This window comes from Eschrichtius robustus, chromosome 13, assembly GCF_028021215.1.
Source record: "Eschrichtius robustus isolate mEscRob2 chromosome 13, mEscRob2.pri, whole genome shotgun sequence".
In the NCBI taxonomy this organism is placed as follows: domain Eukaryota; kingdom Metazoa; phylum Chordata; class Mammalia; order Artiodactyla; family Eschrichtiidae; genus Eschrichtius; species Eschrichtius robustus.
In genome coordinates, this window is record NC_090836.1 from 38,806,477 (window position 1) to 38,821,869 (window position 15,393).

At 32.8% G+C, this 15,393-nt stretch overlaps 1 protein-coding gene across 2 annotated transcripts in view; it reads right to left on the reverse strand.

Moving 5' to 3' along the window:
• SCAF11 (SR-related CTD associated factor 11) overlaps positions 1-15,393 on the reverse strand; it is a 72,496-nt gene that overhangs the window by 34,342 nt on the left and 22,761 nt on the right. For both annotated transcript variants that reach the window (XM_068559840.1, XM_068559839.1), the window contains exons 3-4: positions 11,325-11,406; positions 9,027-9,184 (exon numbers count right to left, since the gene is read on the reverse strand). In XM_068559840.1, coding sequence (XP_068415941.1) covers positions 9,027-9,184; positions 11,325-11,385 — 219 coding nt within the window. In that variant the 5' untranslated portion in view covers positions 11,386-11,406. The remainder of the gene's footprint in view (positions 1-9,026; positions 9,185-11,324; positions 11,407-15,393) is intronic.

The following is a 15,393-nucleotide window of genomic DNA, read 5'->3' on the forward strand; positions in this document are numbered from 1 at the left end:
TGTACCAGCAATTAAAAAAAAATTGTAGATATGAAGAAAAGGAAGGATTCCTCCGCTGCTCCCTCAGCCATGTAGATGCCCTCTCCAGAAGTAGTTTCTTATGTATCCTTTTGGACATACCCAATGTTTATGCATAACGTGTATCTTTTAAATATAAAATATAATTCAGATGCTGAACTGAATCTTGTTTTTCTCTTAATTATGTATTTTAAATTGGTTCATATTACCACTTCAGAGCTGTCCCATTCTTAACAGCATGGTATGTCATATAGTTTTAATTTACATTTCCTTTTATATGAGTAAGGTTGAAAATATTTCGATGTTTAAGGGCTCTTCAAAGTTCCTTTTCTTTAAACTGTCTATTCATGCCTTTTGACTAACTTTTTTTATTAGGTTGCTGGTCTTTTTCAAACTGAATTGTAGGCTTTCTTTATAATTTAAGAAAAATTGTCCTTTGTTCACTCTGTAATGCTAAATCATCTTTATCTTGACATAAATATATTTCCTGTACTTTCAAAATTAACATGCATCAACTATAATTGAGTTTCTCTGGTAATACTATTAAATGTTTGTATAGGAATAGGCTTGTATTATTTAAATAATTTAAGATAAAGTATGTTGTCTTCTAGGGTAAAAGGGAAGATTCTGTAGCCTAAGAAGAAATACTGAAAGGCAATATTTTAATACCTATGGTTATAAAAGTAAAACAGGATTCTAGCAATTTAATAGCAATAGTCTAATAGATAAGATAGTAATGAAGTTTTGATAAATTATCTTATATTCCCTAATGGAAAAATGTGATATTTGCTTTTCTGGACTTTGGCACATATCAAGATATGCTTTACACAAGCACAAGTACAACAGACTGTGTGTGGCCCTCGATCATATAATACATTTTCACAAAGCTTGTGAGTCACGTTGGAAGCAGCCAAAATATAAATCGAGTTACTTTTTACTACTCTGCTAAAAAGTGATTTTTCTTTTCTTAAGTAGGTAGGGCTTGATAAAATGCTTTACACCATACCTGAATTAGGAAATTTGACTTTCCTGACTATATTAAACCAATTCAGACTGGTAGAACCCAGCTCAGCTTACTTCCAAGTACTATGCATTTAGGATGCTAGTACTTTCCCTACAGAAAATTTGACCTTAAAAAGCTTTGCTACAAGTAGCAACAAAGCTGTCCACAGCTTTTTAATAATGCATTACAAATAGCAATTCTAGTTCAAAGAACTCAACATCATAACTATGTGACTGTTGTTTATATTACCATTTACTGCATGAAATTTCTTAGACTAGAGGTTATATTAACACATTTATAATTCAAAAGAATACTTTAAAGTGGAAACTTTCAAGTATTTATTTTTACTAAAGTTTCAAAATATATTTGTATTTCTATTTTAAAGGTAAATTTAGATAAAATTCATTAAAAAGATAAAACAGGGACTTCCCTGGCAGTCCAGTGGTTAAGACTTCGCCTTCCAATACAGGGGGTGCAGGTTTGATCCCTGGTCAGGGAGCTAAGATCCCATATGCCTCGGTCATAAAACCAAAACAGAAGCAATATTGTAACAAATTCAATAAAGACTTTAAAAATGGTCCACATAAAAAAAAAAAATCTTTAAAAAAAAAAGATAAAACAATAATAAAATTTGTTTCCTTCAATGTTTTCTAAAAAACCTATTAAGACATGTGTAAGGGCTCTGGATTTACTGTCTATTTTTATATCTTGTCCTGTGTATAACCTTGAGCAAATTACATAGCCTTTCTTTGTCTCATTTGTGAAAATGGGGATAATAATAATCTGAGGTTTTCACAGTAATTAATGGCATACACTAAGTACTGTGTAAAGTCTTCTAAACATTAACTAGCTTTACAGCACTAACAATAAAAAAGCTTGGTTCACTAACAAAAAGATAACTCACAATATGATGTACATATACATGTGAGAGACTGAATTCTTAAGTGATTTTTTTTGTTGGAATTTTCAAAGTTCATGACATATATGGAAATTAAAGTATTCCATTTTTTAATATCTATTTCAAATTGTAACACGAAGATCCAAAGAAAGCCACTGTGTTAAAGAAATTTATTCTATATCAGATGCATTGAATCTTTCAAAAACTCTGAAATTACACAATCCCATTTTCTTCTTTATTAAATTTCCTCTGTTGACATCAGCTAAATGGCACTCTTCCCTTTACCATGTTCAAACTGACAAGAATTTTAACTTGAGCCATTCCATTTTCATCTGTTACAGGTATTAGGGTTCTGAGTAAGATTTTGGTTTTGTTCTTTTTTCCTTAACTGTAATTGTCATGGATTTGTCTAAGGTTTCATGTGGAGAAAGGGTTACACTGCTATTTCAAAAACAAAAAGAAAGAAAACAGAAATAAAAAATAGTAGTCGGAAAACTACTGCTATCTATTATGATAATCTGTATATACTTACATTTCCTAAAAATAATCTAGTTAACACTAGAAAATAAGTTAATAGATTTTCTTTGGCTCAGGTTTACTGTCAGAAAACTTTCTTAAAAGCAGGTTATCCTCCTCAGATTAAAAAAAAAGCATAGGTCAGAAAATAAGCTACCTATAGTAGACAAAATATCTTTGCTATGGCTACTGAGAAATGATGACATCCATTTCTGACCTTAAAACAGTTTAGCAAAGCATTTCAAAGGGGAAACAGAAAAGAAATTCAGTTATCCTGAGTTAAGTCTTCACAGCATACCTCAATAAAGAGTGACTAAAGAAGAACTTAATGAAAAAGAAATCAAAACAGATTTAAAAACTAAGTGGATCTTTAATTTTTTGCTAATGTATAATGTAAGAAAAATATAAGGCTACTTTACATTAGCATATTAGCCAAAGTTCAAAGACACCGTCATCAATAGGTACTAAAGCATAAAATTATACATCACATGATGATCAAACAGCTTTAATAGGAAAGTTTAAAAAAAAAGGTTTTAAAAAATGGTTTGCATTGGCCTAATTTTAAAGCATTCCTAAGGAATCTTCATCCTTATAATCCAGCAGATATCCATTCAGAAAATCTCAAAAATATTTTAATCTTAGTTTCCAGAGTTTGTGTCACTAAAATAACTAGTTTTTAAGTTGTGTGGTTTAAAAAATTCACATTTAAAACTAATGTTTAAAAATTTTAGCTAATATACTTAATTCTTCTTTAAAATATATTTTTAGTTTTAAAGAAAATTATCCCAAATTTTATTTTCCTTGTATACAACAAAAATAAATACCCCTTGGTTATTCACCATTTTGAGTTCTTATATACAACAAAAATACCCTTCAATTATTCACCTATTTAAATTGACAATGACTTTTATTTCAATAATTTTTCAAGTATCTAATTTAATTAGTTTCATAGTCAAAGTAATCCAATATCATCATTCAACTTTGTGATACAGCTACAAAATTAACAGAATTTGATCACTACTTTACAATGTAATGTGTATTAAAAAAACAGAGCATTCATTTTACTGTGAATGCTCTGTACTGAGGTTATATCAGTTAAGGAGGCAATTTCGATAGAAAAAAATAATCTTCCTAATGATTTCAGTAAAACATACCCTAGTATTCTGAAGCGTTGTAAATTCCCAGCTCAGATAAACCCATATTTAAATGTAAGAACAGGAAACCTTCCTTATTTGGGAATTCAGGATTCTTGATTTCTAATATTTCTTGCTTCCTGCTGGCTGCTCTATCCTCAATCACAAAGGCTGCCTACCGATAGCCCCTCCTAGAGAGAGAGAAGCAAGTGTTAAAGGTAAGTGCTTAAAGACTAAATCTCAGTACGTATGTTTTAGGTAGGTTTGTCTGTTCATGGGAATCTCTAGAACATTTATCTCTCTTACTAATAAATAGAGCACATTATATAAAACTGCAGTTTAAAATCAAATAAAGATGATTTAGGAATGCATACCATTAGAGGTTGCTGCTTATTTTAAAGCCATTCACTAGGACCTATCCTTTCTTCTTGATGGTCCCAAGATACCTAGTCTGCACCTCTAAAGAACTGCTCACCTGTAGCCGGCCTACATGTACACTATCACATTTAACCAGTTCTTTCAAGACAGTCCTATCACATTTAACCAGTTCTTTCAAGACAGCTTTCAGGAATGTATCCCTACAGGGCAAACGGCTTTCAGAAATAAAATTAACAGCAAGAAAACTTTTTATCCAACTACTCAAAAGGAACTCTTTCATATTCTTAAAAACATATTACAACAGTTGGGTAGAATTACTTTTAACCTTTCTTTTCTTTTGACATTTAATAGTTAAGACTTTCGTTTTCTAGCATAAAAACAGAAAATCCCATAAACTATCTGTATAAATCACTTTACAAATTCTGACATTTAAAATTATACTATACAGAAATACACATTAATTTACCCAACTGGTAAAAATAGAATATTAAATGAGAACATATTACATATATGTTTTAGGTAATGAGCATTCGCAATATAAAAATATCCTTTGCTCTACCAAAGGTTTTACCAAAGGATTAATACAGAGTGAAAACAACTAGGAATTTGGAATAATTAATCACAAATTCAAGTTCTGGAGGAGTCAGAACTAGCAACCTCTCTAATCTACTTTAAGGATGAAGATAGACAGCTCTGAATCGCCTATCGCACAAGTTGTAATAATTAAATGAATTAATGGATTTGACAATGCTTTATAGATTATAAAGGTAAGGACTAACAGTAGTGCTCCAAAGATATGCTTACATTATCATTCACAGAGAAGTACGTAACAGAGAGGTTTGGTTCAGTTCAGGAATAAAGAAAAAATTAACATCTTAGAAAAAACTGTTGGGCAAATCCAGGCAATAAAACCTTGCTGAATTATGTTACCAAACAATAATCTAACCACTAGAATGATGTATAAATGTCCACTCACTGCGTAAGGGAACACCTGTACATAAAACACATCAGTAGTCAAGACATAAGTCAACGAGTTACACTTGATTTTGGGCGTGTGCACTATTAATCCAAAACACACTCCTCACCTGTCTGCATTGAGCACTGCTGTCTGCCTTCTTTGAGAACTGTACACCACCACAGTAAGACTCTCTTCATTTCTAGTCTCATGAGAGAAAACATGCCTTTGCCAACTGTGCAATTTTGATTTCATTAACCTTACTTTCTCAAACTGAAGCTGTCAGCATTTGGTATAAAATGGAGGACTGGGAGAAATAAGTTGAGGGAGGATAATTTGCTTATAGTAGGAAAGTTAATCACATTAAAAAAATTACTTAAAAAATAAGGGAAATATTTACATTACTTAAAAGAGAAAAGAATCCCAGTGAATATCAAAAACCTCCTAATCACATATATTGCATGTTCCTTTAAACAGAGTAAAAACTCTTAACCAGTTCAAACATGAAATGTTTCCAAGTCCTCAAACTTTAACCCTTTTAAGGGTCAAAACTGTAACCACTTCTTGGCAACCTGCCAAATCATAAATCTTATTTTCTTAAGGGGGTGTGTGTGTGTGTGTGTAGGTTACCCTATTGTCTATTGAGGATCATAATTATGATTGGCTGTCAATGCTATGGCCATGTGTCAAACTTCCCTAGCCTTCACCTTTCTAATTATCTACTTTAAAATGTGCAAACTCAGACAATCAAGATTAAACTTATATGTAAACTAAATGCCCTCAGTATGTTTAGACTGTATTTTTGCTCACAGTACGGATAAAATATTAACTTTCTAAGTGGCTGATAAACTTTAGTGTATTGGTTCTATACATATTTCATCAGGTTAAAGGCCTTCTTTAGTTCCAGATTCTCAGTCCTAATACTGATGCTTTAAATTAACAAGAACTTCAACTTTCCTAAGTGTCAATTACTGTGTCTTTGTTTAGATCAATATTTTATTTCTACATTATCATTTTTATTTTATAAACCAACAGGCTTACCATCTGTGAGTTTCTTGAAACTAAACACAGAATGGACATGTTTAATTTCAATTTGTTCTAGTGTCCCTAATGGGAGGCAATTAGGCTATGGGCCATGAAGACCACCAGCTTCCATTATTCTGAATCTTTCTACTCTAGGTAAGTAGATTCTATGAAATATCTACAGACTAAATTCAGTTACTTAATTAGTCCTTACATGGCTTTTGTTTTAAATAACCAAAGAACCAAAATTTTAGAACTTGAGGAGACTGAAACTGATTGTGACTCTGGATATAGATATTTTAAGAACATGAGAAATTTCAGGAATGTGTCCAAAATAAATATACTAGACTATCATATACTTTAACTTTACTTGTTTCTTATGGAGAATTTCTTCAATGCCTAAAATATTAAGGTGAAAGTAAATAAATGAGTCCTTCTTCTTGGTTCTTGATACCTATTCTGAATCAAATTTTAATAAACCTTGAGAATAAATCTCAGATAGCTCAGCAGAATTTCTGAAAGACACATAAGACTAGGAAGGTGATTCTGAATACATTTTGTACTTTTTTCTTATTATGTAGATTTCCAACCACTGTAAATTTCACTTTTGATTTCTAACTCCTTACTAAAAGTGAACATTAGTAAAATTTAAAACTATGGATCAATTTTTAAAAATTATTTTAATTTCAGGCTCTTGAAGTATTTAGAAACAAATTAAGAGTTCAGGATCGTTGCCTTGAATTTCAAATAAACATTAACATAGTAATTTAAATGAAAGAATACAAAAGAAAGCCTTAGCACAAGGCCCAGGGAGTTAGCAGAGTCTGAATACAGACGCTTATTCCTAATCCTGAAATCCAAAGTAAACTACATGCCTCTTTTTCAAGACAGAAGGAGGTTGAGGGAAATGAGAAGAGAGATCTTAATAACTAATGGCCATGAGTAAAAACACCAGTGAATATGAAATCTGCTTCTATTTGTCAAAGAACTTATATACTTCGAAACATATCTGATTTTTATCATACCAATAAAAGATTCAAACTGAAAATTTAGTTCAAAGCCTAAGTGATTTTGTTAACCAGTAATCATTTATTATTTATAATGAACATTTTATTAGTAGATTGTGCCCTTGTTACTGCTCAACTTAATGGTTTATTTAACTGAGGTCTGCTATCCCCACTAGGGACAATGAAATAATTCAGAATATTCTGTTTATTCTCTGCTTTCAAGGTTAACTAGTTTTGTTTAAACAATACCTCAACTCCCCCACTGCCCATCACAATTTATGGTAGTACAGCCAATAAGTATTTTCTTTTAGAAGCAATTTGGCTTCAACAAAATGTTTATATCCAAAGGAGTAACACAAAAGAAGAAAAATATTACATGCAAGAAAAGTGTTGACTGCAATACTATGTATGTTATCAAGTATTTTTAACTTAAAAATATTCAACAATAGTTAAAAAACATAGACAAGTTTAGCACTATCTAGTGGAGTTGAATATGTACATAGTCTACAATCACTTCTAGATACTTACCCTAGAGAAACCTGAACTTGTACACCATGATAAAGCTAATGGTTGTATCAAAGATGCATGTAGTGTAATGAAGGATGACGAATCAAGCCTATTTTACACATTCTAATCCTCAGAGAAAAACACATACTCAAATCATGGTTGTTGAACCTCCCAATTACATGGTCACTGAATGCAGTCTCACAAAAAGCACTGAATTGAAGCCTTCTAGCCATCCAGTGATTCTCTATTGGAAGCAAAATCTCCTCTATTTTTAAGATATCTAATCACAAAGCAAACCACAGTGCACTAAATTCAACACAGATGAAATCATTAGTTGGGTGGCAGAGAAAAATATGCATTCTTATTTCATTAGTCAATGCTCCTGCAAACACACAGAGATTTACAATTATATTAAATAATTAAATTAAACTCAAAATATTTTTTCCCAGAATACATTTTCACCTATCCTTAGTCCTTTCTTGCCAAAAACCAGTTTAGACTTTATCTAATTAGAACTGTTTCCAAGTATACTATTATGAACTCAATTGGTATAACAAATCTTTTTCTTCCTCCTCCCAGAACTTGGCCATAGCGTCAGTATACAGTTCTGTTCTCTTTTTCACACTATTAATGAAATATAAGTAAGACATGGAACTTTGAAAACCCCAGTTATGTAATAGACAATTAATTCCAACGTGCATAAGGACAACAAAGAATTTGAATGCAGCTAATGTTAAAAACATTTTTAAGATTTATCTCCTTTACTAATTTTTACACACTGACAAATTACTAACTCAGAAAATATAGCATGATCAGTATGATAAATTTTTATTTCACAATTTCTAACAATGGGGCTTATAATGAATATTCAATATACAGTATACCATGACCCACTTGGCCCAAACTGAATCAACATAATACATTAAAAGTCCCAAATTTTCCTGTTTCTTAATCATTAACTACCTATGAAGAACCTCAATAATATCTCTAACTTTGAAATTAGTTCAAAATAAATGAAACACAGGAACTAGAAAATGCAGTTGTAAATTTATTTCTGTCTCTTAAGCTATGAGACCTTGGCCAAGTTATAGAACACAAAATCCAAGTTTCCACATCTGTAAAATCGAAAGACACTGTTATATCTGTTCTGGTTATCCCACAGGCTGATATAAGGAAGAAATTTAATAATCTATGTAAAAATTCTCTGAAAAATATAAAACACAAAGCAGAGAGAAGGTGTTATTATTAGTAGTAAATAGATATAATCACAAGAGGGTCAAGTACACTGAAGATGAATTACTGCATTTCTACCAGAAAAAAGTACTTAATCTGTTATTCCCATGTTTTTTTTTTTTTAACGGTATGCATTTAAAATTTTTTAATCATAAAAGAACAAAAAGCTAAATATAAAAAATTTAGAAGGGAATATACTAACAAAATTTGAGCAATACAGAGATGTTTGTCCTAAGTGGAGGAAAACACATTACTGTGAAATAATTTATGAAAGGCAGTATCAAGTCTTTAGACTAGGTGGAATGAAATCATGCTAGGGAACTAAAATACAATAACATTTAATACTTAGACTCACCTCTGCCCATTTAAGAATACAGGTCAAGCAGAAGACATGATTACAGCTTTCTGGAAAACCAATTTCCTTCTCTAACAGGCAACTGAGACATATTGGACATCTATCAGCTTCACTGTACAACAGACCAGTGGTAGCAGTATTATCTTTGTTTTCTTCACCTATAAAGTAGAGCAACGATATACGCTTTCAATTTTTCCAGACCAAATGACTTATGTTTGTGGTAGTACGATGGACTAGATACTCTAAAAGGCCCTCCTTCTACAAAGTAATTAGATCTTAGATACACTATAAGAAACAAACTCCTTGAGCACAATACCCCCAACATTTACTGATTTATAATTTAAGGGAGAAGTGAAAAGAATTTTTCATGAATTAATTTTAAAATAGATAATAATCACATAGTTCAAATATTTAAAAGTAAAAAAAGGTTATAGTGACAAATCTCCCAAGCAAATCTACTCCCATCTATCCAGTTCCACCCAATGCAACAAGTAACAACTGTTGTTTGTTTTGTGTTCTTCCAGAGACAAGACAGAATGCACAGACAAGCAAATCCTAATATATATTCTTTCAAACCTCCTTCTTCACACAAATGCTAGAACACTATACACAGCAGTCTGTGTTTTTTGTTGTTTCAACCTATGGATGGGATATTCACTTGTTTTCAACCTTGGGCTATTACAAACAATGCTGCAATGAAAAACTTTTCATTTCCCATTTTTAATAGTGTACCTACAGGATAAATTCTTAAAAATGGAATTGTTAGACCAAGGTGTACGTACATTTGTATTCTGAATAGATACTGCCAAATTATACCCCTTAGGGTTTGTACTAATTTAAACACCTACCAGCAATGTAACCAACACACAAGAAGTAAGCAGTGCTGGCTCAAAAGTAAAAGAAACTCCAAGATTCAACATAAAACAACACAAAAATACAGAAATGGTCAGCTGAAATGTGACCAGTATATGCCAAGCAAATGGAAAAGCTGGCATCGCCCTGGAAACACATGTCCATAGCAGAGATCTGGAGACTAACCCTTAGAACCAATCCAGGTAGGGAAACTGATCCTAGGAGATTCCAGTTTTAAGCCAAGACCCTCAAATGGGGCTAAAGTGGTCCCAGCATGGGTTCAGAAAAAAGCAAATGCATACAAATCCTCTGAAGGAAAGCATCCCTAATTTAGGCCCTCATGATTCCACAGATTAAACGGATCAAATATGAGCTCAAAATCAAACTTTACCAAACAGAAAAAATATGTTGCCTTGAGTAAGAATCAGCAGAAACAAGAATGTGTTTAGATTTATTTTTATATTTATATTTATGTATTATATTTATTTATTATAAATTTATTTAGACGTCCACTGGCTTCAAATATCAGAACTTTCAAATACTACATAGAATAACTGAACAGCAGATTAGACCCAGAAGAAAAGAATATTTGTGAACTGGAAGAATTGAAGAAACTACTTAGACTGTAAGAGACAGACAAGGAGATATAAAAACAGAGGTTGGGAAATGAGGTCAGAACAAAGTCTAACATATTAATTGAAGTTCAGAAGAAGAGACTAAAGGGCAGGCAATAGTTAAAGCAGTAATGGCTGGGAAATGATAAAACAAACAAACAAAAACATGATCCAACAGATAAAGGACACACAAGGTATACTAAACAGGAGTAATGAAAATAATCCATGTTAAGAAACAAAGTAGCAAAACTGTACAATATCAAAGATGAAAACAAGATCTTCAAAGCAAAAAGAGGGAAAAGACAGATCATCTGCAAGGGAATGACAATTAGGTTGAAAAAACATTCCTTGACAGCTAGTAAGAAAACCAGAAAATAGCTAAATAATATCTTCAAAGTGCTAAGAGACAAAAAAAAAATTATCAATCCAGAATTGTATATCTTTCAATAGTCTTGAAGAGGATAAAATAAATACAAAAACTTACGTTTACCACCAACAGACTTTCACTAAAGGAACTTGAGATTTTTTCAGGAAGAAGGGAATGGAGAAAAAACCAAGGACAGTAACAATAAAAACAAACAGAAAAATGTCATTCCTAAATCAGTAGGGAGCAAAACTTAAGAAAAAGAAAAGAGCTCAATGAACTAAAAACTGACTGATCGAAAATAACACATGAGAAGAGGAAAAAAAAAGGTGTGCAATTCTTATTTAGGCAGCTTATTTCAGAGTTTAAGAACAAAAATATGTAAATACAAAAAACTCCTTGTTAACAAACAGTTTGGAAACACTAACTTTTGCTTTCAACACACAAGCTTTATAAAAATTAAGTTACCTTCCATATCTTCATAGTCCTGATCTCCCACATTTAGGGTATATAGAGTTTTCTTCTTCATTTCTCCTTGAAAAAGGGTTTCCTATAGGATGAATTATAAAAGAGAATTTTTATGTTTGCCTTGTCCCAATAATATATATATTTTTAAAAAAAACCCCAAACTTAAGAAATTATTTTACATATAAAAGAACACAATACAAACCAAGCCAGTAAATTTTTTGGATAATCCAGTACACTTTTATACTCCTTGCCACCAAGCACAGTCTTACTGAAAGGAGAAGCCTTATATAAGTATTAAGCAACAAAGACTAATGATAAATTTTTTGGTACAGACATAAATAAAATCGGAGCTTAGAGAAAAGAGATCCATTTGGACTGAAGTTTTCATTGAAGTTGATAGGTTATATATGTTAAGGAGCTTAACACATTTAAGGAGCAAAACAGTATGAAGGAATAAAAAGGCATTTAGCTAGGCCAATATGACAAATAAGAGTCAGTGGGTGTAACAACCGACACTACAGAAATACAAAGGATCATAAGAGGATGTAGCACATATATACAATGGAATATTACTCAGCCATAAAAAGAAACGAAATTGAGTTATTTGTAGTGAGGTGGATGGACATAGAGTCTGTCATACAGAGTGAAGTAAGTCAGAAAGAGAAAAACAAATACCGCATGCTAACACATACATATGGAATCTAAAAAACAAACAAAAAAAATGGTCATGAAGAACCTAGGGGCAAGACAGGAATAAAGACGCAGACCTACTAGAGAATGGACTTGAGGATACGGGGAGGGGGAGGGGGAAGGGTAAGCTGGGACAAAGTGAGAGAGTGGCATGGACATATATACACTACCAAATGTCAAATAGATAGCTAGTGGGAAGCAGCTGCATAGCACAGGGAGATCAGCTCGGTGCTTTGTGACCACCTAGAGGGGTGGGATAGGGAGGATGGGAGGGAGGGAGATGCAAGAGGGAAGAGATATGGGGATATATGTATATGTATAACTGATTCACTTTGTTATAAAGCAGAAACTAACACATCACTGTAAAGCAATTATACTCCAATAAAGATGTTAAAAAAAAAAAAGTCAGTGGGTGAAAGAGCAACTATGTGTATATACGGAGAAGGAATGGGCATGTAAGCCAAGAAGTTCATCTGAAAGATTACAGTGAGGGTAACGAGAGTAATAAGCAAAGCAATATAAATCAAGTAGGGCTAGATTATAGACAGATCTCTAATGATTGAGAGGTTTAGATTCAATCCTGTAGATTCTTCTGAGGAAGACTGACATGATATAAGCAATGTAAATGAATCTTTTAAAAGAATGATCTGCCTGCAAAACACAGAATGGATTATAGAGGGGAGAGATTAGAAGCAGAGATGTTTGCATAGCTAGAGTAATTGGCTATGAAGTGAATAAAAAAGAAAGAAATTTTAAAGAGCTGAAGAATTTCTGACATTTGGTGACTAAATAAATACAAAGGAAGAAGTAGAAGATCATTTTGGCCTAGGGGACTAGGAAAATGGTGATTACAAGACACAAAATGAGAAACAGAGGAAAGGAAATTAATTTGTTAGTCAAGGGGAACAAATTTATGGGGTAAAATTATTTTTTAAATCAACTCTTAGAATTCTTTCTTGAATTGATGCAAGACAAGTGATTGCAATGAAGTATTCAAATATATTTTGTAATATCTAGGCACAAGAAATCCCCAATTTCATCAGTTATGATTCTTCGATGTGTATATGAAGTAGTTTTTCTATTAGTCTGTTAAATAACGTACACATGCGAGTTTCTACATTAAAGGTATGTACTGCCTAGGAAAATTCTGTATTAGATTAAATAAGGAGAAATGCGAAGGCCCATACTTTGATTCAAAACCCAAGCAGAAAATAAGGAACTAACACATACAAGAATAACTTAAAGGTTTTAGTAGGTTAAAAATTGGAAATTTGAGTCAGGATTAGAGTTACTTTTAAAAGGTTAACTCAGTCACAGTCTACCTTAATAAAAGTAGAATGTCAAGAACAAAAGGAAAACTTCCCACTCAGCCTACATTAACATTTGTTTTAGTTCTGGTGCTATTCTTCAGGTATCAGGTAACAGCTTATAGGCTAAGGTAAATACATTGGCTTCCTTGAGTGTGATAAGCCAGTAAGGGGTTTAAGGCAGAGGAGGCAGCAAAGGGAAAAAAGCAGAGGCCAGCAAACAGACTACTGCAATAATCTTAGAGGGGGAGATGACAGTGGCTTGTACTAAAGTAGTAGCAAGGTTGATGAAAAGTGCTCAGATTCCAGCAGTTTTCAAAATACAGCCTTCAGCATTTGCTGACAGACTAAATGCGGCATATGTGTTAGAGCAAGATTCCAGAATTATTCCACAGTATTTTGATTTGAGTAACTAGAATGATATAATTGCTGAGATAGAAGAATACTTTTAAAATATTCCGATAGTCACAGGTTACTATTCTACTTGATATTTACTCAGGACAGTATCACTATCTCTTGGGAACTTGCTACAAAGATACCTCAGGCACCACCCTAGACTAGTGAGTAAGAATCTGCACTTTATCAAGATCTGTGCAAGATTCATATGTACAGTAAAGCCAACTTCCAAACTTAGCTGATTTTAGAATCATATTATGCCCCTGTATGATGTATAATTGAGTGTAAGTCTTCATTTGGGGAAATTCATACCATACCATCTTACCCCATTTTCCTAACTACCTGAGAATTAAAAAAAAAAAAAAAAATTGTAATTTTTGTCATAAGCAAACCTGTGCTTATGACACTGTCTAGCAATAAAAAGCATTCAAATGTTAACCATTACTATTAATGCACATCTTCCATCCCAATCCCAGTCTTAAAACCATTAAGTGCCTGCCAATTAACTACTCAAAAATTTGATACTCCAAGAATGTTATTTTTATTTTCCCTTGAAGAAACCATAAGCAAGGCTATTTGTTAGAGATGTCGGGGCGGCGGTGGGGGTGGGGGGTGGAATTCGATCCATTATTATAGGCCAGCGGTCAAAAAACTGGCTGTTTCTGTAAATAAAGTTTTGTTGAAGAACAGCCATGCTCATTCCTTTATATACTGCCTATGGCTGCTTTTGCACTACAATGGCAAAGCTGAATAATTACTGCAGAAACTGTATACTTGGCAAAGCCTAAAATAATTACGATCTGGCCCTTTTCAGAGAACGTTTGCCAACCCTATTAAAGACTATAGAAGGCTGCCTAGTTTGGAGATGTGGCTCAGTCTTTCATTGCAGAGGACCCCTCAAGCTTTCCTAAGTATGGGCATCTATTTACATTTGTATTCAACCTGTACTATGGCACAACAGCTTCTTATTACACATCTGAGTCAATGGTTCTGCAACGGCGTTCTTGAGTTTCTTTAAAAATTCCCTGAAGGCTATGTGATTTTGTTGATTTATCTACATTTATTTTATCAATCTAGCTTAAACTATCATGGATATTTGCCCTAGTGCTTTCAACTTGTTCGCTTCAGAGTAAGGTTAAGGCAATTAACTCCTTCAGCTTAACAGTTATTTCCTTTCCAGCTTCTTTGCTACATAATCAACTGCCTCCTGCTTCTAATATGTCACTGTTAATTTTTAAATCCCTTGCAGAATGGTCCCTCTAATTTTTTTTCCTACCTGATTTCCACCATATAACACTCTTACCACACTTTGCAAGTAGACTTATTTGCTTCAAGTGGGCTATTTTGACAAGTTTTTGTTTAGAATATCCTTCGCCTGCAAGTTTGGTGCTGGAGCTTTAATACCAGCACTCTTCAGTATAGATAGGAATGTCCCTTTAGCACTGGTTTTAGAAAAAAACTGCCTGGGTTCAAACATTGACTAGTCTGACACTTACTAGTAGTGTGACAACTTCTTTAAGCCTGTTTCCTCATCTATAAAATGGAGATATAATAGTAACCATTTCAGTAATTATGAAAATCAAATTACATAATCTCATAATCCATTTAAAGTGTTCAGACTAGCACAAACAAAGTACTCAACAACTAGCACACATGCACAAACACATGAATACCTC